The sequence below is a fragment of the Phascolarctos cinereus genome, unplaced genomic scaffold, assembly GCF_003287225.1.
Source record: "Phascolarctos cinereus isolate Bilbo 61053 unplaced genomic scaffold, phaCin_HiC Scaffold_7;HRSCAF=346, whole genome shotgun sequence".
Lineage (NCBI taxonomy): Eukaryota > Metazoa > Chordata > Mammalia > Diprotodontia > Phascolarctidae > Phascolarctos > Phascolarctos cinereus.
In genome coordinates, this window is record NW_027556180.1 from 5,155,970 (window position 1) to 5,181,448 (window position 25,479).

The 25,479-nt window shown below is 39.2% G+C and overlaps 1 protein-coding gene across 3 annotated transcripts in view; it reads left to right on the top strand.

Moving 5' to 3' along the window:
• The window catches only part of FGF12 (fibroblast growth factor 12), a 579,275-nt gene that overhangs the window by 380,290 nt on the left and 173,506 nt on the right, over positions 1-25,479 (top strand). For all 3 annotated transcript variants that reach the window (XM_020964792.2, XM_020964791.2, XM_020964790.2), the window contains one exon: positions 2,525-2,635. In XM_020964792.2, the coding sequence (XP_020820451.1) occupies positions 2,525-2,635 (111 nt within the window). The remainder of the gene's footprint in view (positions 1-2,524; positions 2,636-25,479) is intronic.

Here is a 25,479-nt window from a genome sequence, read left to right on the forward strand (position 1 = left end):
TCAAGGAGATTACCATCCAATTGGGGAATACCTCATTGGTATATAAATAAATAACTACATAGGATTTTGAAGAAAGAGAGACAGTGCAAATACCTACAGGAGTGTCATATGTAAATTGAACTTTTGATGAAGGGAAGAAGATGAGAGAGTGTATTCCATGCATGGAACTTGGCTTGTGCAAATGAACTGAAGTAGGAGATAAATGCATAGATCAGAGATCAAATTGTAATTTGGTTTGCCTGGGACTGGGAATGTATTACATGTGGAGTAATATAGCAAAAGAAAGAGGAAGCTGGAGCCAAGTCACCAAAGACCTGAGACACCAGCCTTAGAGCACAGATATTTTAACCTACAGATAAGAAGGAAGCTTTGGAACAGGGGACTGGGGACTGTCCTTTAGTAATCTCATTTTGCTTCTGTTTTGATGGTTTGGAGAGGGTAAAGCCCAAGCAGCCGAAGATCAACTAGAAGGTTATTGTAACACTCCATTGGAGCAGTGATGAGAGCTTCGATTAGAGTGGGAAGGAATTAGTAGAGAGAAGGGGGACATTTGAAAGATATTATGGGAATAGAATTAGAAAGAAATGGTTTGGAGGTATAGTAATTTCAATAAAAATAGAGACCTTTGGAGGAGGGGGAAGTAATAATTTCATCCACTGAGTTCCATTTTTAATCAACTAACCTCAATTTTCATCTTTTATTGTAATTCTTTCAAGACTGTAAGTGGCATGACAGGAAGCAGAGTAGCCAGATTCTGACCTTTGCATGGGAAGATTTGGGTTCAGTTGCCCTTCAGGTACTAGACCATGACCAAGCCCCAACCGTACGACAGTTAGGCATGGGTGGCTTGTGACTAATCACTGTCCTCGCCAAGCCTGAGGCACTTCTATCAGCAATTAGAATATAGTTTCATTTTGTTTGGATGGATTAACTTCCCCTGCCCAAGAAACTACAGGATTTTGACATTAGTGACAGAATTTCCCAGCAGAACTCATATTTGTTGGGAGTTAGAAGATGTTAAGTTCTATGTTTGGCTCTGCTAAGTCTGGTACTTCTCGTGACTTGGAAGATTGTAGATTAGTATATCAACTTCTTTTTCTAATTCCTCCCAAAGTCATCAGCATGGTTGACATGGCTTACCCTCTAGTAGATCAAGACCACCAGAATGATCACCGAAGTTCGGGGCTCCTTCTCTATGTCCCTGAGTTTGGGCACTAAAGGAGGAAATTGGGCTTATAGTTGGGGTTGGGGGAACAGGCCAGTGGAGTGGTTTTCTCTACCACCCACACTCTAGGAGGCAAACTAGTGCTCTTACCCTACAGTGGCTTCAGAGATTTCTTTCGGTCTCCTTCCTCATCCCTAGATTTTTGTTTTCATAGCCATAGTGAAATAACAGAGCTTGGATGGTGAATAATTTAGTATGGACTCTCTAGAGGAAATGATATTTTTCAAGTTACTTTTTTATTCTGGGGAAGACATTATTTCAATTATTTCCTTCTTTCTGAGTCTTTTTTTTTTTTGATGGACAGGGCAGGCATATCCATTGTATTTTTTCAGAAGGGTGTGTATGTTTCACTTTCATTCTCCTCCTTTTCATCACCATCATTTGAAATTTGATCAATACTTTCTTGTTGTACCATTGATGTCTCCTGTTTTTCCTGTCAATGCTGAACCTTCCCTTCTAAAAAGAAAAGAATTAAGTAAAGCCAATCAACCCATAACCTTATCTGACTCAGCTCTCCATATAAAGGAGGGAAATTTATTTTTATCCTTCAACAAACCAGCATTTATTAAGAACTTGTCTTGTGTTTGGTGTGTTGTTTGGTTCTGGTAACACAAAAAAAAATGCTATCAATCATTAAAATTAAACAAAATTTGCCTCAGTGCTAGGATCCTATTTCCAAAGGTTCATCATTTGCATCTGAAGCACATCGCATGTCTCAGTTGGCAATGCTATCAGTTTGTGGCCTCTTTTTTCATCATTGAGAGCACTCTGTGCTGATATTGTGTTGGCATAAGACTCTAACAGAACTGACCTAGATCCTGTTCACACACACCTGATCAGCTATCAAAGAGTGTTTATGAAATGCCTAGGGTCAGACACAACGTTAGGTGCACCATGTAAGCAAATCATGGGGGGCAAGGTGGGTGGGGAGAGATACCTTGAGAATTCCATCCCATTCCGTGATTGAAATCGAGTTGTCTTCAAGCTGAAACATAAGGGACAGGCCAGAGAGAATCTTTTTTTTTTTTAATTTCCTTTAAATTCTTTTAGATTAGCTTTCATTTATTTACATTTTGTTGATGGTCACAAAGTACTGTGATTTTCCCTCTAAAGGAAAAAAAAAGCACAAAATATTATTTAGATACTCTTTCTCCTTAATACATACAAATTGTGCTGTGGGCAGGTTGCTTAAAGGATGTATAATTTACCCAGAATCCCTTTTGACAACTTGTGGACATGTTTCATCACCTATTTTTTTTAATTAAAAAGAATGAATAACTATTTGATTTTGTTTTGCAGAACCCCAGCTGAAAGGAATTGTGACCAGGTTATTCAGCCAGCAGGGATATTTCCTGCAGATGCACCCAGATGGAACCATCGATGGTACCAAGGATGAGAACAGTGACTACAGTAAGGACAACTAGTCTGCTTCTGATCAAATTGAAATTTATAGATCCTATCTTTAAGACTCCATGTTTTATGAGACAATAACAAGAAAATGAAATGCCAAGCTGATGGTGCCATGTGATGCTTAGGTTTCTATCCATTGTCCTTTCTTTCCTTCCTTCCTTTTCCTTCCTTCTCTATCTTTCTACCCTCTTTTCCTTCCCTCCTCCTTTCCATCTTTTCTTTCTTTGTCACTTTCTCTCTCCCACTTTCACATAGTGGTAATAGACAGAATATTAACTCAAAAGGAAGAGTTACATGCATAAATTATCACAGGTTGAAGAAACTTTAGTGATTATCTGATTTCAAGACCCTTATTTTACTGGAAACTGAGGCACATAGAGATTAAGTGACTTGCTCTGGATTGCCTAGTTAGTATATGAGGGGGGCTTTGAACTCAATTCTTCTCTTTGAGAATTATTGTCTTCTAATTACAGTTGTTTCTGTTTGTATTAAATCCAACTATTGACAGTTGCCCGCTTTAGATCCAATGTAGTTGTTCTTGTAATGGCCAGTAAACTCTTTATTATGTTCATGATGGCGATAGAACTAATTAATATTAATGGTAACAACAACGAAGGAATTCCAGTACAGATTACTGTATAGCTACCATTAGATACAGTATTTTAAGGTTTCTGAAGAACTTGAGCAATGTTAATCCACTTGATTAGGGGTGGTTTATTAATTACTAGGCCAAAGCAATAGGAAAAAAAATGAAAATAGCAACAAACGCTAGAGTTTTTTCTCCCATTTTCCCAATTCTCCATTTCCTAATTCATCAAAACATTCCTGTCCTTAGGAAACCTTAAAGCTAAATCTTTACGAAAGTCCTGTGCCAATTATATCCCAACTGAGAACTTTATTCTCATCTAGAAGAATTCCCTTCAGTCTGTCAGACTGAATTTTCCCCTTCTTGATTTGAAGATGCACTTTAGGACCATAAATTTTAGATAAGAAAGAGATCATCTGGTCCATATAGATAAGGAAACTGAGGCTCACATTTTTAAGTGTCTTGCCAAAGGTCACACAGTTAGTAAGTATCAGAGCTAGGTTTTGAACTCATCTTGTGTGATTTCAAATCCAGTATTGTTTCTATTGTACTATGCTGCCTTTCAAATAGGTCACAGAAAGCTGAGGTCCTCTCCGACATAGATGGTACATAAAAGACATTATTAAACAATTAGTGTGCTAGGTAACAAGCTCATTCACTAATAGCAGAGACATAGAAGAATGATTGCAAAAAGCAGAGCAGTGAACAGTGTAAAAAGTTCTTCTTGGCCTTCCCTCAAAGGTAAGCTCAGCTTGCTTGGGCTTATGTGCAGGGTCAGTTGCAATCAAACCTTGTGAAATGGGACATACTCTAAAAGAAGCAAGGTCTTTACTATCTCAGCTCTTCCTTCATCTTGCTGAATATCAGTTTCTTGCTAAGAACTGGCTATGGCTCCTGGGGAGTCCAGGTTCCCTGTGTGCACACGTGGGACAGATTTGTAACATGGAAAATGCAATGCTTCTTACAGAGATTTCTGCAATTGATTGGTCTTGGGGTATCATTAGATCATATTCATAATCCAGGATTCTTCCTTCTTAGTGTTTATGGAATTCCTTTTACCTTACTTGAAGGTGGTATTTAAAAGGAGGCAAAAATGTAAGTTACTCTCCCCCAACTAAAGGAAAAAAAAACACTCAATCTGGCACAACAACCTTTGCCCTGTCACCTGGGCAGCACCCTTAATTTAGACACTGGCAACTGGGCACCCAAATATTTGGGAAATATTACAGGTGTGGGTTATCATAAACCCTTCCTTACCTGTTCCTGGAAAACCATTTTGAAAATACTTTCCCTTCTAAAACTGGGTCAGGGGCATTATTACTGTAGATAGAAGGCTTAACATTAAATTCTCATAAGGTGTGGAAATCATCTGTAGCTAGAAACTCAAACAGACAGTGTTAAAAGTGGTATGAATATGAACTTTTGAGTACCTGAGATTGAATCCAGGCTCTTATATTTACTATCCACGTTACCTTAGAGAAGTCACTTATTCCTTTGGCTTATCAATTCCCTTATCAGTAAAATAAAGGGGTTGGAAGAGACCATTATGTCTAAGTAGTTGTAATATTAGTATCTGTGGATTGAGAAAGTGCATGACAACAAAACACTGGTATATGTAGTGTCTCCTCTGAACTTGTACCTATAGGTAGGGTCCCCTGTGAGATGACTATTGCACATTTGAGGTACTTTATGAGTATATACTTCTAAAAATAGGTCATAAGCCCCTACCAGTGTATATACACTTTTAATATTAAGTCAGAGGGAACAAAACATATTAAATAATAATAAAAAAATAAAAAATAAAACATATTTACTAAAATGGCAAAGGATAAACCATAATAATAAAACATTCCTCCTCCCCTCACAATACAGTATAAATGAGAAGAGAGAACAGGCCCACCCCTACATCCCTACACATTCCCTCAACACACACACAGATTATTCTGGTAAAGACATAATCATAAAGGAAATACATGTGGCCAAGGTGATCCACACTTTCAGCACTTTTCCAGCCTAAATGTCTTTTCTCTTTTCATGTTTTTTTGACTGCAGGTTCTTTCTTGGGTAAGTTGCTTCACTAGGCTTCATGGAACCACTCCTTTGCATATAACAATGGGCATGGGCTCTCAGCCCCTGCTTTCAACTGGGTGTGAGCATCTCCTAGTAGGCAGGTTTCTCTGCTACTAGGATTAAGGGTAAATCCCCTCTCCTCCCTGTGCTGTGGAAGCAATCAGTCAGTAGAGATACATTAAACCACCACTATGTCCTAAAGATCGTGCTATGCACTTGTGGATCCAACAATGAAAATGAAGCATCCCCTATCCTCAAGGAGTTTACATTCTGATGATGAAAAAAATCATGCACATATTTAAGTATATGAAGAGCTATACACATCAAATACAACATAGAAACCAAGAAAGGATTTATGCAACTATGGTACTTGAACTGAGTCTTGAAGGAAACCAGGGATTCCAAAAGGTGGTGGCATGGAGAGAGAGAGCCTTCTAGGCTTGGAGCAAAGTTCATGCCAAGGCAAGGAAGTGGGACATGTAGAATTCTGTGTGAGGAAAAGCAATAGGGGAAGTTTGTCTGGATCATAGAGCGTGGGGAAGAAAGTAATATGGAACAAACCTAGAAAGTTATGAATGGTATGAGTTGTGATGAACTTTAAATGACAAATAGTTCATATTTTATACTGGAAAATAGAATTACTAGTGTTTATTGAATAGGTGATAACATGTTCAGTCCCGCAATTTAATAAAATTACTTTGCAGATGTATTGAGGATGGATTGGAATAGGGGAGAAATTGACAAATTAGGATATTATTGCAAGAGCTGATGAAACACTGGAGTAAGGTGGTGGACAGGTGATTAAATAGAAGGGGATATAAACAGGAGAATTTGTGAAGGTGAAAAGTTAACAAGATTTGACAACCAATTGGTTATATGAGATATATGTACATGAAGAGTTGAGATGATACTGAGGTTATGAGTGTGGGTGCCTGGAAGGATGGTAGTGTCCTTGACAGAAATAAAGAAGTTTAAAATAAGAGAGGATTTCAGGGAAAAAATATGTAATGAATTCTGTTTTGGACACACTGAGTTTGAGATGTATGTGGGACATTCAGTTGAAAATATATAATAGGCAGTTCGTGATGCAAGGCTGGAGGTCAAGAAAAAGACAAGAACTGGATCTGTGGATAGGGAGCCTTCTGTACAGAAAAGATCAATGATACCATGATACCAAATGATAGAGAATAGAAGATAAAAGGGAAGAGGACTCAGGACAGAGGCTAAAGGAACACTCACAAGGAGCAGGCATTATGTGTATGAAGATCCAGCCAAGCCAACTAAGGAGTGGTCACAGAGGTGAGAGCAAGCAATCATGAAAATCTGGAGATTCTAGGATGGTCAACACTATCACATGCTACAGAAAAGTTAGGAAGGGTGATGATCTATAGAAGGTAGGAGAAAAAAAAACATAAGGGGAAAAGTGAAGAATGATTCCCTCTTATGAACTAAGTTTTTCTTCCATATCTGAGTTCTTTCTGTAATGCCTGAGATAAATATCTCTCAACCTAGGAAGGTTAATGATATAGCATATAGAATGATGGACCTGGAATTAGGAAGACCTATGTTTCAATCCAGCCTAGTTGTGGGACTATGAGTAAGTCACTTAACCTCTGCCTAAGGTTACCACTCTTCGGTAAAATGGGGATAATAATGACACTTATCTCCCAAGGTTTTGATGAGGATAAAATGAGATGACCCATGCAAAGCACTTTGTAAAACTTAAAGCACTTGATAAATAGTATTCTTCCTATTTTTCTTCTTCTTATCCAAGAGTTAGGCAATTTCCTTTTTAAGTTCACCTGGAAGCATTCTTGAGCCTTCAGCCATCCAGTGACTGGTCACCCTACAATTCCATTAAATTGATAAAAGTAATTTCTTCCCAGATCTCAAAAGAGATGCTTATTTACCCTTCATATTAAGTCTGAGACTAGAGGCCTATTTAGGAGCTGAAAAGATAAAATTAATATTCCCTCTAGTTTCTACTACATGGATTTCTACTGTATTGATTCTACAATGTAATTGATTTTATGCTGTATTGATTTTTATAATTGAGTCTGCACGGGCCTTTAGCCACATTTCTATGTCCTTGAGTTGAGCTCAGGAATTTAGTTTTTCCTCTGAGGTAGCTTTGCCAAAAAAATCCCAAATGAGGTCACAAAGAGTCAAACATGACTGAAAATGCCTGAACTAGCTTAAAGTTATTTTAAAAGAAAAGTTGTTTTCTCTCATATTAGTGCTCCTGGGATACTTCCTGGATATTTGTTAAACCCAACAAGTTAACTAAGATATGTTGTCTGTCCTTTGTATAAGTAGGGGAGTTTTATCTCTTCCAAGTAGACAGCTTTTGGGAGTTGTGATCCCCTGGCAAAGACTGCAAGATGCAGATGGGTTCCATAAAACAATGAGCATGCCTTAATTTAATTAGCCACACCTGAATGCCAGCCTACCTTTCTCAGTATAGCCAATGGTAATGTTCCTACCTCAAACCTACAACCTATCACATTTTCTCCATATCTACCAAGACCTCTGCTTTGTTGTGTATCGTTAAAGACAGTCCCCTCCTTCTCTTAAGGTCACTGGCTTTGCTGAGGTTGCCAAGCTGACCCAATTTATTGACAGTTATTTGTGTCACTCTTAATAAACTCATCTTGCTTGGAGTCTGTGCCTCAATCAACCTTTATTAAATTTACTCAAGTTACACCTATGTAAAGTATATGTGGACCATTCCACAATCTAAAAAGGGAAAATCCCTTCACTTTTTTGTGTTTCCTATACCTGTAATTTTATTAATGGGTAGGAGGAACTCAGCTGATCATAGATCCTAATAATTTCTCACTACATGTGAATTTAGTACTCTTTTAAATGAGTTTTATATTTTATCAATTATAACCACATATACATGCATTTGGGGAAATAAAGCAATGAACAGTTGAATGAGACATCATATTGATTCTATCGAAGTTGTCTTTGGTATTTAGGATACTGAGTCATTGAATGAGATGGGATGTTCTTTTGCTGCTCTCAGAGACTGTCTCAAATGCATTGCTTGAAGTTCATGTGAATTTGCAGATTCCTTACAGTAACTTCAGTCTCTCAGGGGACTGTGGACGAAAAGCTGTGGGGCTAGATGACCCATGAAGTATCTTATGACTATAAAGCTAGGATCCCAATTTGAATAATCCTGCCTAGACACAAATGTAGATTTTTAAATTGTGATTTCCCTATTCAAAATGAAAGACAGAATGGAGAGGCAGAGGGAAGGAAAGAGAGGGATGCCAGTCTTGTGAACAGATTTTAGGTGCTATTCTAAAATGTCAGAAGTTTAATTGTGGTAATGCTAAGGCAGACAGATGACACTTAAAAGGAAATCTACATTGTTGCTGATATCTATGCTTTGGGAGGATCATGGAAATACCAGTATGTGTCTGCACTTGCTCGAAGTCGTGTTGGTTCTTGGTGTCCTCAATGCTATGTTCAACAGGTATTCTTGGAATGCTGCTGTGTGTGAAGTACTCTGCTAGGTGTCAAGGAAGATGCTAAAGAAGCCACTGTACCTGCCTTAAAGCTCCTATTCCAAGTATAATCTAAATGTATTTGGGAGTCATTTATCATGATCAGAGCCATTGGAAACTTTCCTTCTTGGCATCTCAGTCTAGTTTTCAGCTGGAAAGAGTTCTTATGGGGATCTCATGTCCTTAGCCTCAGTCTTGCTCATTTCTTTCATGTGATGAAGAATTTTCTCCTTCCCACTGCCTAGCATTTAGGTTCTTAGTCACATATTTTCATTTTGTTGGAAGATTTACTGATCACAGGTAGTTGGTAGAGCTGATATTTGAATTGGGTACACTGACTCTAAATTCAGTGCCCTTTCCACTGCAATATGCTGGCTCAAATATCAAAACTGAAAGAACCTCAGAGGGCATTCAGACTAGCCCAATATAATCTCCTTTATAACATATGTAGTAAGTGGCCTTCCAGCCTCACCTTCCCCTTCAATTAAGGGAAATCTGCTAGTCTGTTAGGGCAACCCATTCTGCTTCTAGACAGCAGGAATTGTGAGTATATGGATGTCTTACAACATGTCTTTCCTTCATTTTGTATCACAAGAGTGGTCACACTGTTCTTTGCCAATGACGAATCCTCTACTTATGTTCTTGATCCCTTTTTTGTCCCCATATCTTCTTGGACCTTTCCCATTACCTATAGTTTTTCAGCATCCTATCATCTTACAGTTGGAAGACTTCTATCAGGCCAATTAGTTCAACCTATATCTGAAGAAGAATAGATTCCAGATCATACCCTTCCATTACTCAAAGTAGTAATATCTCACCTTTTATTTCAAGGAGCCCAGAAGCTAACCTATGAAGTCCTCAAGAAGTAGTTTCACTTTTTAATAGCTGTGACTGTTAGACTGGTTCTCTTTACATAATCCTTTGTTTGTCTCTTTATAACATCTACCCATTGCTGTTTGGTTTTTCCCCAGGGCTAAGCAGATCAAGTCAATTCCCTCAAGCATATACTAGTCCACCAGAAACTATCATGTATCCCATGAGCCTTCTCTTTTCCATTATGATTTTTTAGTCCAACTCATTTCATTTATTTTTATTCTTAATAGTATTTTATTTTTTCCAACTATATGTAAAGACAATTTTTACTCTTGTTCATTCTTAAAACCCACAATTCCTTCAACTAATCCTCATTTTCATCAATAATATTATTTTTCAATACTTTATTGCATTATTTTTTACATAATTTTCCTTTACAAGCATATCACTTCCTACAATACTACCTAGCATAACAATCTTGTAAACAAAGAAAAAGATAGCCCATTGTAATAAAACTAAATGGCTATTCAACTGAGTTTGCTCCTACATTCAGTCCACATGCCATAGTCCTTAACCACATAGCAATCAGTGCATCGGACAATCAATAAACTTTATTAAACAACTGCTATGTACCAGACACTGTGCTAAGCAATGGAGATACAAAAAGAGGCATAAGATAGTCCCCTCCCCAAAGGACTTACTTCATCAGTGCTACAATTATCCAAATTTTATATATAAATAAAGTAAGCCCCCTAATAATTTTAATGTCTTGATCAGAGTTACACAATTAGATGTATCTGAGGTAGAATTCCAAAGCAGGTTTTCATGACTTTACTATGCCACATATCTAACTACTAAGCCTACAGAACTACCTATAGTTATGCCTTACATTGATTTTTCCATTCACAATCAAAAAAGTATTTCATTTCGATTACTTCATTATCACCCAGGCACACAAAAATGCTGTTATATTCATTGGGGTATATTAAGAATCTTTCTTTCTGGCTTTAACCTTCTCCAGGTATGTGCCTAGCTGTGTACTCTTGGTAGAAGAGTAGATCTTGATTACTTTTAATGACAGTTCTGAGTTGCTTTGGAGAATATTTGGACCAATTCCATGCTCCGTTAGAAGTATGTTAGAATATTTTTCTTTCCTATCCTCTTCAATGTTGCCCGTTTCTGTATTTTTGTCAGCTTTGCCATTGTTTAGGGTATGGGAGGTGAAATTTCACTTTGTTTTGATTTTTGTGTGTCTTCTCATTAGTGACTCAATGCAGTCTTTCCTAGGGCTGTTAGTGGTTTGCTCTTCTTTTGTGACCATTGGTTCATATTTTTTTTACCACTTAAGCACTGGGCAAGTTGGCTTAAATACTCTTGATTAGTCAGTTGGTCAAAAAAGTATATTAAGGATTTACTCTACCCCAGGTACTGTGTTAACTCCTGCAGAAACAAAGAAACTAGAGGGGGAAAAAATAAAGGTCCATTATAATGGGAGATGCAAACATGAATACTCAGTACAATCTGTGTGTATACACATGAACCTATACCCACATCCCCCCCAACACACACACACTTATACACACACAATGGAATCAGGGAGTAGAATCAGCGTTACATATGCAATTTGTGTTAGAAATGGAATTAAGGTTAGGAGCAGTGAGCAAGTTTGAGAGAGTGTGGATGATAATCTCCTAACTCAAGGCTTAGAGGGGTTGGCACTCACATCATGGCGGGGTGGGGAGTGGGAAGGGCCTTCTGCAGAAGGTACATTTTGAGCTGAGACTGGAATAAAGGTAAAAGGGAGGTGAGGGAGCCAGCATTCCAGTTATTAAGCCAATAAAAAAATTGGAAATGGGAGATGGAGAACCTTGTGTGGGAGACTATAGAAACAAGAGTGTAGACAAATCCCAGGGTGTATGAATAGGGATTATGGCTAAGAAGAATGGGGAAAATTAGGAAAGAGTGGCATTATGAAGAACTTTAAATATCAACCAGATGACTTTGTATTTGGTTTATGAAGTAATAGGACATCATGATGGGGGAAGGTGACAGGGCAGAAAAATCACTTTGACATTTGAATGAAAGAGACTAGAGTAGAGAGAGAAGAGAGGCAGGAAGACAACTTCCAGGATAATTGTGATGGTCCAGACAAGAGGTAAAGAATGAAGACGAGGGGATGCATAAAAGAAACATGAAGGTTGAAATGCCAAGTCCTGGAAACAGATCCAATACATGGGGCAAGCCTGAATGAGGAGTCAAAGATTCCGTAGAGCATGAAAGCCTCATTACCTGGGAGGATGGTAGAGACCTTGGTAGCATTTGGGGTGTTTTGAAGTGGGGAAGAATTTTAGGGAAAGATAATGATTTGACTTTTGGACGTTTTGAGTTAGTGAAAACTACAGGATTCTCTGTCCTTTGTGACAGTTTGTGAAGTCCTTTAGACATATTTCTCCACAGACTCCTCTTTGCATTGTCATTTTTTGCAAGTATGTAAATGATACTGTTAAGTGTCCAATGGGGACCCATAACCTTTATTACTGAAGGAAGTTGAATGGCCAAACTTTCCATCAATGTTTTCAATGTTGGAATAAATGAGAAAGGTTATAAGGAAGGGAAGGAGCCAGCCAGTGGATATGAATTGGCCTTGGTGCTGACCCATTCACACAAGGGTCTTAATAGTCTGGCTGCTTTTCAAGGTACAGCCCTGTTCTAGTGTGACATGAAGGTGAGACAATAATAGGAATTAGCATTCCCTGGGCCAGGCTATGTGGTCACTGATAAAGCTAGGAGCTGGTCATCCTTTGCCCAGAAGAAGGAGGGGCTTTGGTGACCCATAGGATATCTACCACAAGGAATTGACATCATGCTTGTCTCTGTCCTATGCTTAGCCTTGGTGGGTCATTAAATCCTGATCATAGTATCACAGAGCCAGAGGTAGAAGGGCACTTCAAAATCATTGGGTCCAAACCACTCATTTTGCACTTGGGGTAAGCAAGGCCCAGATAGGCTGACTGCCTCTGCTGAAGACACAGTGGATAAGTGGCAGAGCAGGGATTCAGATACAGGACCGGAGACTCTAATTCAGCATTCTTTCCTTTGTTGTTGTCCAGTCATTCAGTCATGTCTGATTTTTGGTTACTTCTCTTGGTGTTTTCTTGGCAAAGATACGAGACTACTTTGCCATTTCCTGCCCCACCATTCTTTCCACCTTCCTCAAAATTAACCTTAATGTGAAATAAAATTGTGCCCAACATTGGCTGGATGGGAGAGATAGTGTGGCATCTCAGCAAGGCCACTGGGTTGGCAGTTGATTAGTTTGGGTTCTACTCTTGACTGTCACCCTTACTGTATTTCTCTGAGTCTTATTCCAGTGTGTATCTAACAAGGGGCTACACAAAAGAAGCCAAAATCACTCTTGACATCCAGGAACTTATATTCTGGTTGGAAGTGGCAGGGGAGGGGTGCACATGCACACAGGTCTGTAAATATACAATATATGTCAAATAAGGGATAAGAACTAGACTTATGATTCCATTGGTACAGGGAACTCCCAGGTGAGGAATGTCCCTCTGCCAATGCAGATGAGCCCCTTCAGTGACGTTTGTAGTCTTTGAGAGATACCAAGTTCACTGAGACCTTAAGTTCCCTAGCCAGGCTCATGTAGCTAGGATGTGTCAGAGGCAAGATCCAAATCCAGGTCTTACTGACCTGTAGACCGGCTCTACACATCATGCCTTCTGGCCCTTGGGTGCCACATAGATATGAAGAAATGGAATGCAACTTTTGAGCATAGATGAGAATGACAGGCTGGACAGAGAAAATGACTGCTTTCAGGTCACTTTTTGTTCTGACACTTGGTGACCTGGTAACCTTCTATGGGATCCTGATGGGACTGAGATGAAACCAAATGATCTCTATGCACATATCATGTTTCCAAAAAGTTACAGCTTTTGCTTTTGTTAGTGACACTGCTCTGAATTCCCATGAATCCCAAGGTCCCCATATCCCTGGGATGTGCCAGGCTGGTTTATTTTCAAAAATATAAATACTGTTGAGTGTGTTTAACATTCCAAGTGCTAATGAAGATTGATTTTTTTAAAGTAAAGCTGTAAATATAAATAATACACACATAATCGGGCAATAGATAGAATGTTGGGCTTGGAGGCAGGAAGACCTGAATTGAAATCTGGCCTCAGAGACATACTAGCTGTGTGACCCTGGTCAAGTCACTTAACCCTCAGTTTCCTCATCTGTAAAATGAGCTGGAGAAGGAAATGGAAATTACTCTAGTATCTAGTATCTTTGTGAAGAAAACCCCAAATAGGGTCATGAAGAGTCATACATGACTGAAACAATTGAACAACAAATGAGAAGATATACACATACATAATATATGTACACATACATAATATATGTTCACCTATATGCTCATACATATGTTTATATGTGTGTGTGTAAAATCTCATGTTACCTGAAGTCCCACCTTGTCTTGGACGGATTGTGGAGTTTGTATCTATATATTTAAAAGATTAACAATCCCAGGTACAGGGACATTTGAATGAATATCCAGCCAAAATACGACAAGAGAAGGCACCATGTATTTGCTATTGTTGGTACTGAAAGGGAATCACAAACATTTGTGTTAAAATCTGTCCATATAGACATGATCTGCCCACTCCATATTATTATTTGAACTTGACGGAAAAACATACTTCTCATTATTTCTATTTGAGATCTTCTGTTTACAGCAATGGCACCATATCTCATTTATTACCAGTAGGAGCCATCAGAACAATGGCTCCTCAGCTGCTTGGTGATCATTTCATAAAGGGTTTGTTGGGCCTTTCCTACATGCCCAGTTCTGTCCTTATGTATTCTGGGGGATAGAACATATGTTCTGCTCTGTTCAATTCAGTTTAAAACAAAACAAATAAACCCAAAATTGAACCTCGCTCATGACCGTTCTGGCATTACATTAGCACTGAAGAATCAGACAAAAATGATTCTTGTCTTCAAAAAGCTACCATTTTAAGCTTTTTGCATACACACGACCTATGTACATCAAGTATATGCCATGTACAAACTCTGGTGTACCTTTCGTATGCCCAGAACTCTGCTAGAAAAAGGAACTTTATCAAGTCACTTCAGCCATCCAGCACATGGTTTAATTAAGGACTTCTTGAAAATGATTGAATAAAAGAAAACAACAGCATTTCTTTTGTGCCTATGATGTGCAAAATTGCTGTGTTAAGTACAGGGGATACAAATAGAAAAGCCAGCTATGCCCTGTTCTCAAAGAGCTCACACAAGGAGATTTGACTTTCAAGTATAAAGGAAAGCCCCAGTGGGCCTAGAGGTTGCAATAACAAGGCAGACGGTAATGCCGTTTCCAAGACTAACTCCATCTCATTTTCGAATATTGAAGCATTTGGTGGAACCAATAACTTTGGCTTTGGCCATTTTCTTTTCCAGTTCTTCATTAGCTGTGGCTACTGAAGAGGCAGGCCACAGCAGCACCAACAGGAAGGCAGCTGGCTCGTATGTGTGTAAGGGTTGTTTTCCTGGGTGATGGTTGGGGAAGGGTTGGCAAAGCCAGGCAGTTTGTACTCAAGCTGTTGCCAGCAGCCAACTGATAGTTAGTGCTGGTGATGGAGAGTATGGTGTTTCCCTTCCCCAGAAGGGTTGTTCTGCTTGACAATGGCTTTGTAGTCTTGAAGTTGGGAACTCTAGTTCCTAGGGCTCTTGTCTTAATGTGCCCACAGGTAGCAGTTGCTACTGCTGGTGATGGGGGTGGAAGGCCCCTTTTTCTCAAATTAATAATAAAAAAGAACAGGATAATCTCCAAATGTGTGGTACCCTCTCAGAAATGCAAATGACATTTTTGTATGCATGGAATAGTGATGAATAGAATAATTGAGGTGGAAATAATGATTCCTATAAACAAGCATTACAAACTATATTTGGAGAGATTAAGGCAGAGGCAGGCTATTAAGGTCCCTGGCCTTATTATTTATTCTATAGATAATAAAACCACAGATTTAGAGCTGAAAGGAAACTCACAAGCCAACAAATCTGATTTTACAGAAAAGGTATCTGAGGCTTAGAAAATAAGTGAATTGTGAATGATCATGTAGCCAGTCAGGGAGAAAGTTAATCTAGGCCTTCCTGCCTCTAGTGCTCTAAAAAAACATTATGGTGTGTGAATGCAATAAAATCCTATCATCCTCGAAAAAATGCTGAATGAGGTTGCAGAAAAGTTTGGGATGACTTATATGAACTGATACAAAATGAAGTGAGCAGAACCAGGAGAACGACTTATAGAAGGGCAACAGTGTTGTAAAGATAATCAGCTGTGAAGGATTTAGCCACTAAGATCAATACATTGAGCAACTACACTTCAGCGGGACTCAGGATGAGATCTGCTGCCCAGGTCCAGATAGAGAGTTGGCGAGTCAGAGGCACAATGGGGTTCATTTTCTTCTCGTACTTTTTCTTTTCTTTCTTTTTATAAAAATTCAAACAGGGCTAACAAAAAAATTTTTTGGGGTAATCTATATTTGTAATGGGTTTTGTTTTTTTGCCTTCTCAGTGGACAGAGAAGGGTAGGGGGGAAGGATAGAGTTTGAAACTTAAAATAAAGTTAAATTTTAAAAAAGGGTGGTTCTCTTCTAGGAAGGTGGTGAAGAAACGTGCCAACTTGGTACTTTTGGAAAAAGAATCTGGCAGCTCCATGCAGAGTAGATTGTAGGAACCAGAGAAATCGTAAACATTTAAGTTAAAGCAGGTCTTAGATTTTCTGCAACCCAACCCTCTTATTTCTGATGAAGAAACTCAGGTAGAAAGGATTCAAGTAACACCAAGGCATGAGGTAAATAAACTGGAAAATTATTCAAATGGATGTCTTGAATAGAAAACTGGGCCTGCCAAGGCCTGCGATCTGAACACGGGGACTCTTGTGCTGACTGCTTAGCTTTTCCAGGACCTTGCAGGTTATCACCATGTACCTTTTAAAGCAGAACACCACCAACCTCTAGGCACTGCTTCATGGTCATAAAAGCACTTCCTTCTTTTGATTAAAACATTTAAAAAAGTACAAAGCTTGCTAGGCACATGTCCAAGCCCATTAAGCTGCTTGTTTATGGAAGCTTCAAAATCACTATAGAATTTTTAAAACAGGGTAACCTCAACTGAAAATTTGAGTCTAGAAATATCTATGGCTTTTCTGAAGTCTCCACCTTGCTAACCCTTGGCTGTATCTGCCTTCTTTTCTACCACCGCTGCTTTCCTACCCACCCACCCACCCCTGGCCAAAAAAAAAAAAAAAGAGCTGAAAAGAAGTAACGGATTTGTGACGTCCTCTGCATTGTGTGTGTGTGTGTGCTTCAAAAACCCTCAGAAGGCCTTGATATGTCTTTCTGTGTCCATGTTTCTGGCCTTTTCTATAGCTACTTGTTTTCCATCTCTAGAGTTTCCTTTTATTTTAATTTTATAAGGACATTCAATGAATAATTCATTTGTTTAGTATTTATTCTGTATGAGACACTATGAAAGGAGCTGGAGATAAAGACAAAAGTGATAGCATCCCTGCTTCTAGGTGCTCACATACTAATAGTAGGAGACAATATATGGGGGATGGGTGGCAGTTAAGGAAGACAATGAGGAGTCCCAGAAATGGTTCCTGGAGCCAAAGGTTACTCTTGTCCCACCCTGTCCAGAAGCAATCAAACTCTTACTTCCATTATTATTCTTAGAGTAGCAAGAAACGTGGAGGTTGGAGGGAGTGGGGTAATCACAGCTATCAGCACCAAGGCAAATGAAAAAATGTTTAGATTGGATGGTTTGGAAGCCAGGTTTGCTGTCAGTAGAGACAGAGGGTTAGGGGAGTTTACATTGACCTACTAATCAGGATTACTCAGCTCCAGAGTGGAGTTCCAAAGTTGAGTGCCTAAGTCTGGTTCATAGGGTGCACTGAGTACCAGTGGAGTAGAGGGGTCAGCATCAAGGCAGATGCAAGATGACTTGAGCCAACAGAATATTCTGGGAAAGCAGGAGGAGTGGAATAGGCCTCATCTAGTGGAGGTCAAAAGGAGACATTCTTCAAAACTTTGAGCAATCACTTTGGAGATCTTTTTGCTCTTTGATCTTATGACCTTATACCTGTGCTTTGGAACTCATCCTTTAAACAGACCATGAGACAAGGCTTCTCTGGAAGACAAATTGGCTGCTGAGGATGAATGATGACAGTCATTTGCTCTCATTATCTATTGTGAGATGCTTCATTTTTCAGTTTAAAGAAAAAACATCAGAATCACTTAGAAGTTGACTTTTTTAATTATGCAGGCAGTCAGACTTCTGCAAAATATCTGGCAGAGTTGGGCTTTTATATACTACCACCACCACCAGCTTTGTGAAAGGGCCTTTGTCACCCTCTCCTCTTGTTAAGACCCTATATAAATTATATTTGCTCATCTGTGTGTCTGTTGGTTTCCTCAACCAAGTAGAATGTAAGTTCCCTGAGGGCAGGTACTACTTCAGTTTTTTTTTCCTAGTCCCAGTGCCTTGCACATTATCAGTGTAGAACAAGCATTTATTGTGTTGAATTACAATGAATTCCAACTGGATTTCTTAATTAAAAATGAAAAAAGAAAACAGACAAGTAATCAAGGTTGTGCTGGACCTGGAGTCAGGAAGAGCTGAATTCAAATCAGACCTCAGACAGTTGCTAGATGTCTGACCTTGGGCAGTTCACTTAAGCTCTGTTGGCCTCAGTTTACTCATCTGACAAATGGGGATTTAAATAGCATCCACCTTGCAGGCTTGTTGTATAACTCAAAAGAGATAAGAACTTTGAAGGGTTTCCTAGAGTGCCTGGCCATATTAAGTGCAGCAGAAATGTCAGCTTTTTTAATTAAGTTATATGACTCTCCAAAGAACCCTTTATTGATGATTTAATAAATCCCTTGGAGATGGTTTCCATAAACTCATCTCTTTACCTTCAAAACCTGATTCCAAGCAAGCTGTTCAAGCTTCTCATATAATATATCTAGCCATGTGCTATGGTTCAACCAAACTGGCCTGCTTGTTACTCCTTGTTACTAACATGAGTTATCATGACTTACGATCTCCCATCTCTGTGTTCCTGTACAAGCTTCCCTTTAAGTTTGGAATGCAGCCTCTCCTCATTTTGGCCTCTTAAAAGGCATAGTTTCCCTCAAAGTTCAGCTTAAATGCAACTTCCCATATGTGTCATCTCCTGACTCTGTCTAGATTCCGGTAAAGCCCTCCCCTTTCCCTTTATTTTTCATATATCCATACATGTACAAGTTCATTGTCTCCCTGGAATATTATATACTCCTGGAAGACAGGGATAGTTTAACTTGGGTCATTATATCCCAGAGCTTCTCATAGTCCCTAGAACTTAGTAGGCACTTTGTAAATAGTTTTCATTGATTAGTCACAATGCCTATTTTAAATCAGGAGGGTTCTGTTGTCACATGGCTACTGAATAGCTAATGCTGCCAGTTGGCCTAAAAGTGTTCAATCTATTGGAGAAAAGAAATGGCTATTTTATTTATTTATTGGGATGCTGGTGATTTTTGACAGAAAATTGTCTAATTGAGTAGATACATTCAAATTGATAGTCTGCAATCAAAATTATATCAAAAGCTTCAGGGATTTCATTAGTTGGTTTTAAATCTTTTTCTGGTTTTGCGTGTAATACACCATTGTTATCCTCTAGAATTATAATGTACTCAGACTAAAGCATTTTTTTCTGTATATAGTCTAAGGAAGTGAATTCCAGATATTAAGAACAAACATAACTAAAATATTAGTAAAAACTTTACTTCCTCCCTTTATTCCCACATAACTACCCCTGTTTCCATGAACATTTCATTTTGGAAGCCTCGAAACATTTCCCTCTCGTTGAAAGCCCCTAGGGAATTAAAAGGAAGTGACCTTCATTTTTAAGGAGGGGCCAAAAAAGGACTCCCATAGATATATGGGAAAAAAACTGATTAGTAGATAGTTGTTCACCTTCTACAATGCAAACATTATCTTAAGAAGGGATCAGCTTTCAGGGAGTGGCCTAGTGTCCGTTTTACTTTTTTTAACTAAGATGTTTTGGATTCAAATGCTATTTTTATTATTACTGAGCATTGTTTTAAAAAGAGACTCCTGGAAGAATCCTTTACTTTGTGGAACATGTTGCAGAATGTTCATCAAAGCATGAGATTGTGTGGGCAAGGTTTATATACCCAATTCCCTTTATTCTCCTATGTGTATATATATATATATATATATATATATATATATATATATATAATATATATTTTTTTTTTTTTTCAATGAATCAATCTATCTAAAAGTCATGAACTTTAATCTGTGCTAATCACTAATGATGCAAAGAAGCCGTAATGGTCTTTGCCCTCAAGCAGCTTGTCCTCTAATACACAATATGGAGCATACAGGACAGATACAGAGTAGATTGAAGGTAATCCTAGCGGGGTCACATCCTGGAAGAGATAGAGGTTAACTTGAGTCTTAATGGTAACTAGGAATTCTAGAAGTTGGAGCTTAGAAGGGAGAAAATTCCAGGCATGGCAGACACCAAGAAAGATGGTGACAGACCCTCCTTATTAAGGAAGAGGAAGTGCATCAGATTGGCCTGACCATCAAGTTCATGTGGAAGAGTCAAGCCTAAAATGATTGGAAAGATGTACTGCTAGTTCTAGGAAATGAACACGGAAGTCAGAGATGCACCAGTCTTCCTATTTTGTTATTCACAATTTGTCATTCTCTATCCAGGGACTGAGTTGGGATGCTGATGAGGTTGCACATTCTGAGTCACAGGGAAGCTTGGCTTTCTTGTGGTGGTCAGGTTGATGACACTTAGTGGTGTATGTTGCTCCTCTCCCCCACCCCCAACTTTTTTTTTTTGAATGGAGGGGAATGAAGAAGATGTAACAGGAATCAACTGGCCCAGTTGATGGAGAGAAGTTACAGAGAAATTTAATGGAAAGGTGGTGTATTCCCTAGGCATGTCAAACAAAACACATCCAGGATATAACTCATTATCATCATATCATACATTTAGAATTGGAAGGGATATTAAAGAACATTTAGTTAAAGTCCCTCATTTTACAGACGAAGAATTAAGTCTTAGGAAGATTAGGTGACTTTCCCAAAGTCACTCAGTTAGTAATAAAACTCATATTCAGGGGGCAGGGAGGTGCCACAGTGGATAAAGCACTGGCCCTGAAGTCAGGAAGACCTGAGTTCAAATCTGACCTCAGACCAAACACTTGACACTTACTACCGGTGTAACCCCAAATGCCTAAAAAAAGTTAAAAAAAAGATAAAACTCATATTCAGACTAAATCCAACTAAATACTTTAGCATTGTTTAATCCCCATCCTCCTTCCCAAACCCATCCCATTCCACAATGGTTGACATTTCTGTTGATGGCACAACTGTCACCCTGGTCACCCAATTTTATAGTTCTGAAGTCTTTCTTGACTGTTCGTTCCCACTTAGCTCCCCACCCCCGTACATATCCAAATTAGTTGCTGAGTCTTCTGCATTCTTCCTCACCAACATCTCTCTGTTCACTTATTTCCACTTAGATAGCCTCTGCCCCATTTTTCAGATCCTTCTTATTTTCATCCTACAGTATAGCCATCAACCTCTAATTGATTTCACTGTCTCCAGTCTTTTCCCTTTTCAGTCTATTTTCCAGTAAGCTACAAAACAGATATCCTAAAATATGGACTTAAAGCTTCTTCCTCAGGCCCACCAAGATGATTTTTTTTTTTTTGTCCAGTGTCCCCTTATTACTGATAGGATAAAAGAGAAAAGCCTCTGTTGGGCATTTAAGGCTTTCCTAATCTGGTTCCCATTTACCTTCCCAGCTTTTTTCATTGCATTGCCCTTCCAACATGCTCTGTTCCAGTCAAACATGCCTGTTCTTCTCTGGACAGATCATTCCATTTCTCATGGAATGCCTTTGCCTAAGTGGTCTCTCATGGTTTCTTTGTATTTCCTGCTTCATCCCTCTGACCGAATATCAAGTTTATTTCTAATCACAGTTGAGCTCCTATTTCCTCCATGAGACCTTGCTCCAACTGGTAAAAGGAGTTTCATTGTCCTGCACTTTCATAATCTGCTCACAAATAAGGCACCTAGGTATTGCAGTGGCTAGGACATGGGTCTTGGAAGACTTGTGTTAAAATCCAGCCTTTGACAATGACTAGATTTGTGACCCTGGGTGAGTCACTTAAACTCTGCTTGTTTTATCCCTACATTCCAGACTTAATTTGAGGATAAAATATGATATTTGTAAAGTGCCTAACATACAACAGGAACAATATAAATGCTAGTAGAAGTAGTAGTAGTAGTATTAGTGGTAGTAACAACAACAATAATAATAACGATAGTAATAAATATTGCTCCTTTTCCTCCCTCTCTACCTTGTGACTCCACCTGGAACAACTCTCAGATTTGCAGAGGCTCACTTTTTCCCCACTTCTCTAACAAGATGAATGTATGTATGACATGTATGTAAGATGACCAGTTGAAACTAGAACCAACAAAAATAGTGCCTTATAGCTACTAATTGCAATATAAATGAATACAACAATAAAAGAAAAAGAGAACTGTTAGTGTACTTGAATTCTTCCATAATATTTTTTTTTTCACATCTCTGAGATTTTACCAGGAAGGACATAGCAGTCTGCTTTTCAAAGTTATCTCACTATGGCAGTAGGGATACACCTGCATTTCTCTCAGTTCAACTCCTGTAGGTGACAGGGAGTGATAACGATCTGAACCTACCTAGAAATAAAGGCCCCCACTACTATTGTCTAGCACAACAAGTAAGATGGAGAAAAGGTCATCATTCATCTTCCCAGTTTTATAGATGGGGACAAGGAGAGGGCCCCATTCCCAGAGGTCATTGGCAGCATTGAGTGGGAATCTAGTTCATGGCTTTTGGATGCTGGACTGTGGTATGCTTGTGCTGACAGATTTCTGTGGGTCCAAAGGAAATAATATCTGAGCAGTAGATCTCATACTAAGTTACCATTTTTTTTGTAGCATCATCAATATAAACAAAAGAATAAGTGAAATCTTAGTCCAGAGAAAGAGCTCTACCTTTTCCCTCCTAGAATGAATCATTCTTTGTCTTTCACCTTTAGTGAGACACATTCCCAAGTGCCTGCCCTACTCCTCCTAAGATTGCTCTGCCTCCCAACAGCCTTCCTCCAGCCCCACACTCCCCCACACTCCTCCACACTCCTCCATATTCCGGAGGGCATTCTCACTCCTGTTCACATCAGACTTTCACAGCATCTCTCTCTTTCCTTTGCTGGGCTTAGCAGTTTACTCACAACCCTCACTCACATGGGCAAAGCTCCCTGGGAACATGCTCTCTCTGTTGGTTTCCTTAAATGCGCATGTCTCTGACCATGTGTCCAAGGAAACCTTTACTTAGCCAGTCTTGAGGCATGCACTTTGGGCTTCAATTATCCTGTTCCACTGGATTGTCATTTTCAGCCCATTCAGCTGGAAATGTCTTTCTGTGCAATTGGCAAGGACAATTTTCACCTTTAAATACCAACTCCCTTCATTTACATTAGGAGTCCCAAGGGCTGACTCTGGAAGAAGGAAGTGAAGGGAAGAATAGATGGCAACCAGAAATGAATGGTCAGGATGTCTATTACTTCCTGCAGAGAGTTATCATTTAATTCCGAGAGCAATGTCACTAAGGGACCAGCATATTAAATCTTATCCACTCGTGAAAGAAAAGCCATGGATAAGAAATGTGAATGGTTTTGTGAATGGGGAAAGTCCAGATGAATCAGTGGCAGTTTGGCATCTGATTCAAGCTCTGAGAGAGTTCATGAACTGACCATTGAGGTCATGCCCTGAATTATGTTTTATGAATGGGAAACTGAGTCAGCTGTTTTTCTTTTGTTCCACTTGTACTTTATCAGAGAGACTAAGGTGCAGCATTAATCTGAAAATTCTTATCTAAAGTCCTCCACAAACTTTGGACACAGATTTCTAGCCTTCTCTAAGTCATTCAGAGCAGTTGGCCTTTAGCTGAAAGATGCCCATTTTATACAGATGTCAGGAAGCCAGGACTGATGTACAGGAAGTAAGCTTTTGACTATCCAGATAACTGGTTGACACTTCTTGAATTGAAATTTCCCCAGTGTGGGCATGGATCCCACAGCATCACTGGTGAGCACAGCATCTAAAAAGAAAGTGGCTCGATGAATATTTGGACAAGTAGGTGTCAGGTGTCCGGTCTGCTTGTTTAACTCATGAATTAATAAGGGAAGAAAAACAGTCACTGCTTGGATGTCCCTTTGTTGCTTTCAAGTATCTGGAATAGAAATGCACATTGGGATATGAACATGACTTGGGAAACAGAGTCTCCTGCTTTGCCATAAATGATAGGGCAAGTGACTTAGAGCAGGGAGAGCCCTTGGCCTCATCAGGTCCAACCCCCTCATTTTATAGATGGGGACACTGAAGACCAGTGATAGGAAGTGAATTGCACAGTGATGCTAGTGTGTGCTTGAGGCAAGATTTGGACCAAGGATTTGCTGACTCCCCCACTATTTGTAAGCTCCATGAAGGCAGAGACGGTCTTTTGCCTCTTTTTGTATCCTCAGTGCCTAGCACAAGGCCTGGCATGTAGTAGGCCCTTAAAAAATGTCTACTGATTGGTTGTCTCTAAATCCATCATTCTCCATCCTATACCACCTTGTGTTTCTTCCCCCATTTACCCTTATCATTTCTACAATAATAAAACATGGTGATTAAAATAATAATAGTTAACATTTCCATAGCATTGTAAGCTTTTTAAAAGCATTTTACAGATGTCATTCCATTAGTAGCAAAGGGGACACATTCCTAGCAAAGCAGTAAGGAACATTCATCAGGTTGGTCACATGCAGCTAGTGATGTTTTTCAGGAGTCTTCTTTCTGATAGTAATCGATTTACTTTGACCATGAACAAATGGTCACGGTGCCCTTTTCTCAATATGTGTGCATGTGTTTATTTCTTTATTTATTACTCAGAAGATACTCAATTTTAATTATGTCAGTGTTTGTATTTATGTTTGATTCCCTGCCCCCCTCCCCAATTCCTGGGACATTTCTCCAGGGAAGGTGACTGAATTTCATAGGCAGTGAGTAGAAAAAAAAAATGAGTGGAATAAATGTCATCACGATTGGCCTGCAGTTATCTTTATATATCATTCCCTGCCCACCATTCATCAGCAAAGGCCACCATGTGAGCCTGACCCTTTGGGATCTCTTTAGGGTCTACCTTGTTCAAAGACCTTAGTCTCCACAAGAGCCACATAGGAATGACATATTTCAGTAAAATAGGTCTCTGGATATCCCCCTGTGTCTCAAACACCTTCTTCCCCACTGGTTCTACTTATACTGCCTCCTGGCTAGGTAGATGCTTCTCATTCCCATTTCTCTGGTTCCAATGAAGCCATCACAATGAAGCCTTCAAATACCTACAGTTATTTCTTCCATGAAACATTTCTTATATTAACACATTGAGTAAATCAATTCCACTGAATCATAGGAAAGAGGCAGAAAATTGGGCCATTGCAACGGGAAAATTCATGGGACTGGCCTGGAACTCACAAACCTAGTGCTCACTGAAGTGCAAAACATTTTTACTTTGAATGGCCCCTCTTAGAACTTGAATCCAAGGAGTGAGTCATGAGAGAGATGCCAGCAGGGTCTTGTTTTCAGCAAGGAAGCCAAACTGTATTGTTATGGAATCTCTGGGTATTTTCATTTCTGTGTTTGCAACTATTAGCCTGTTGGCCAGT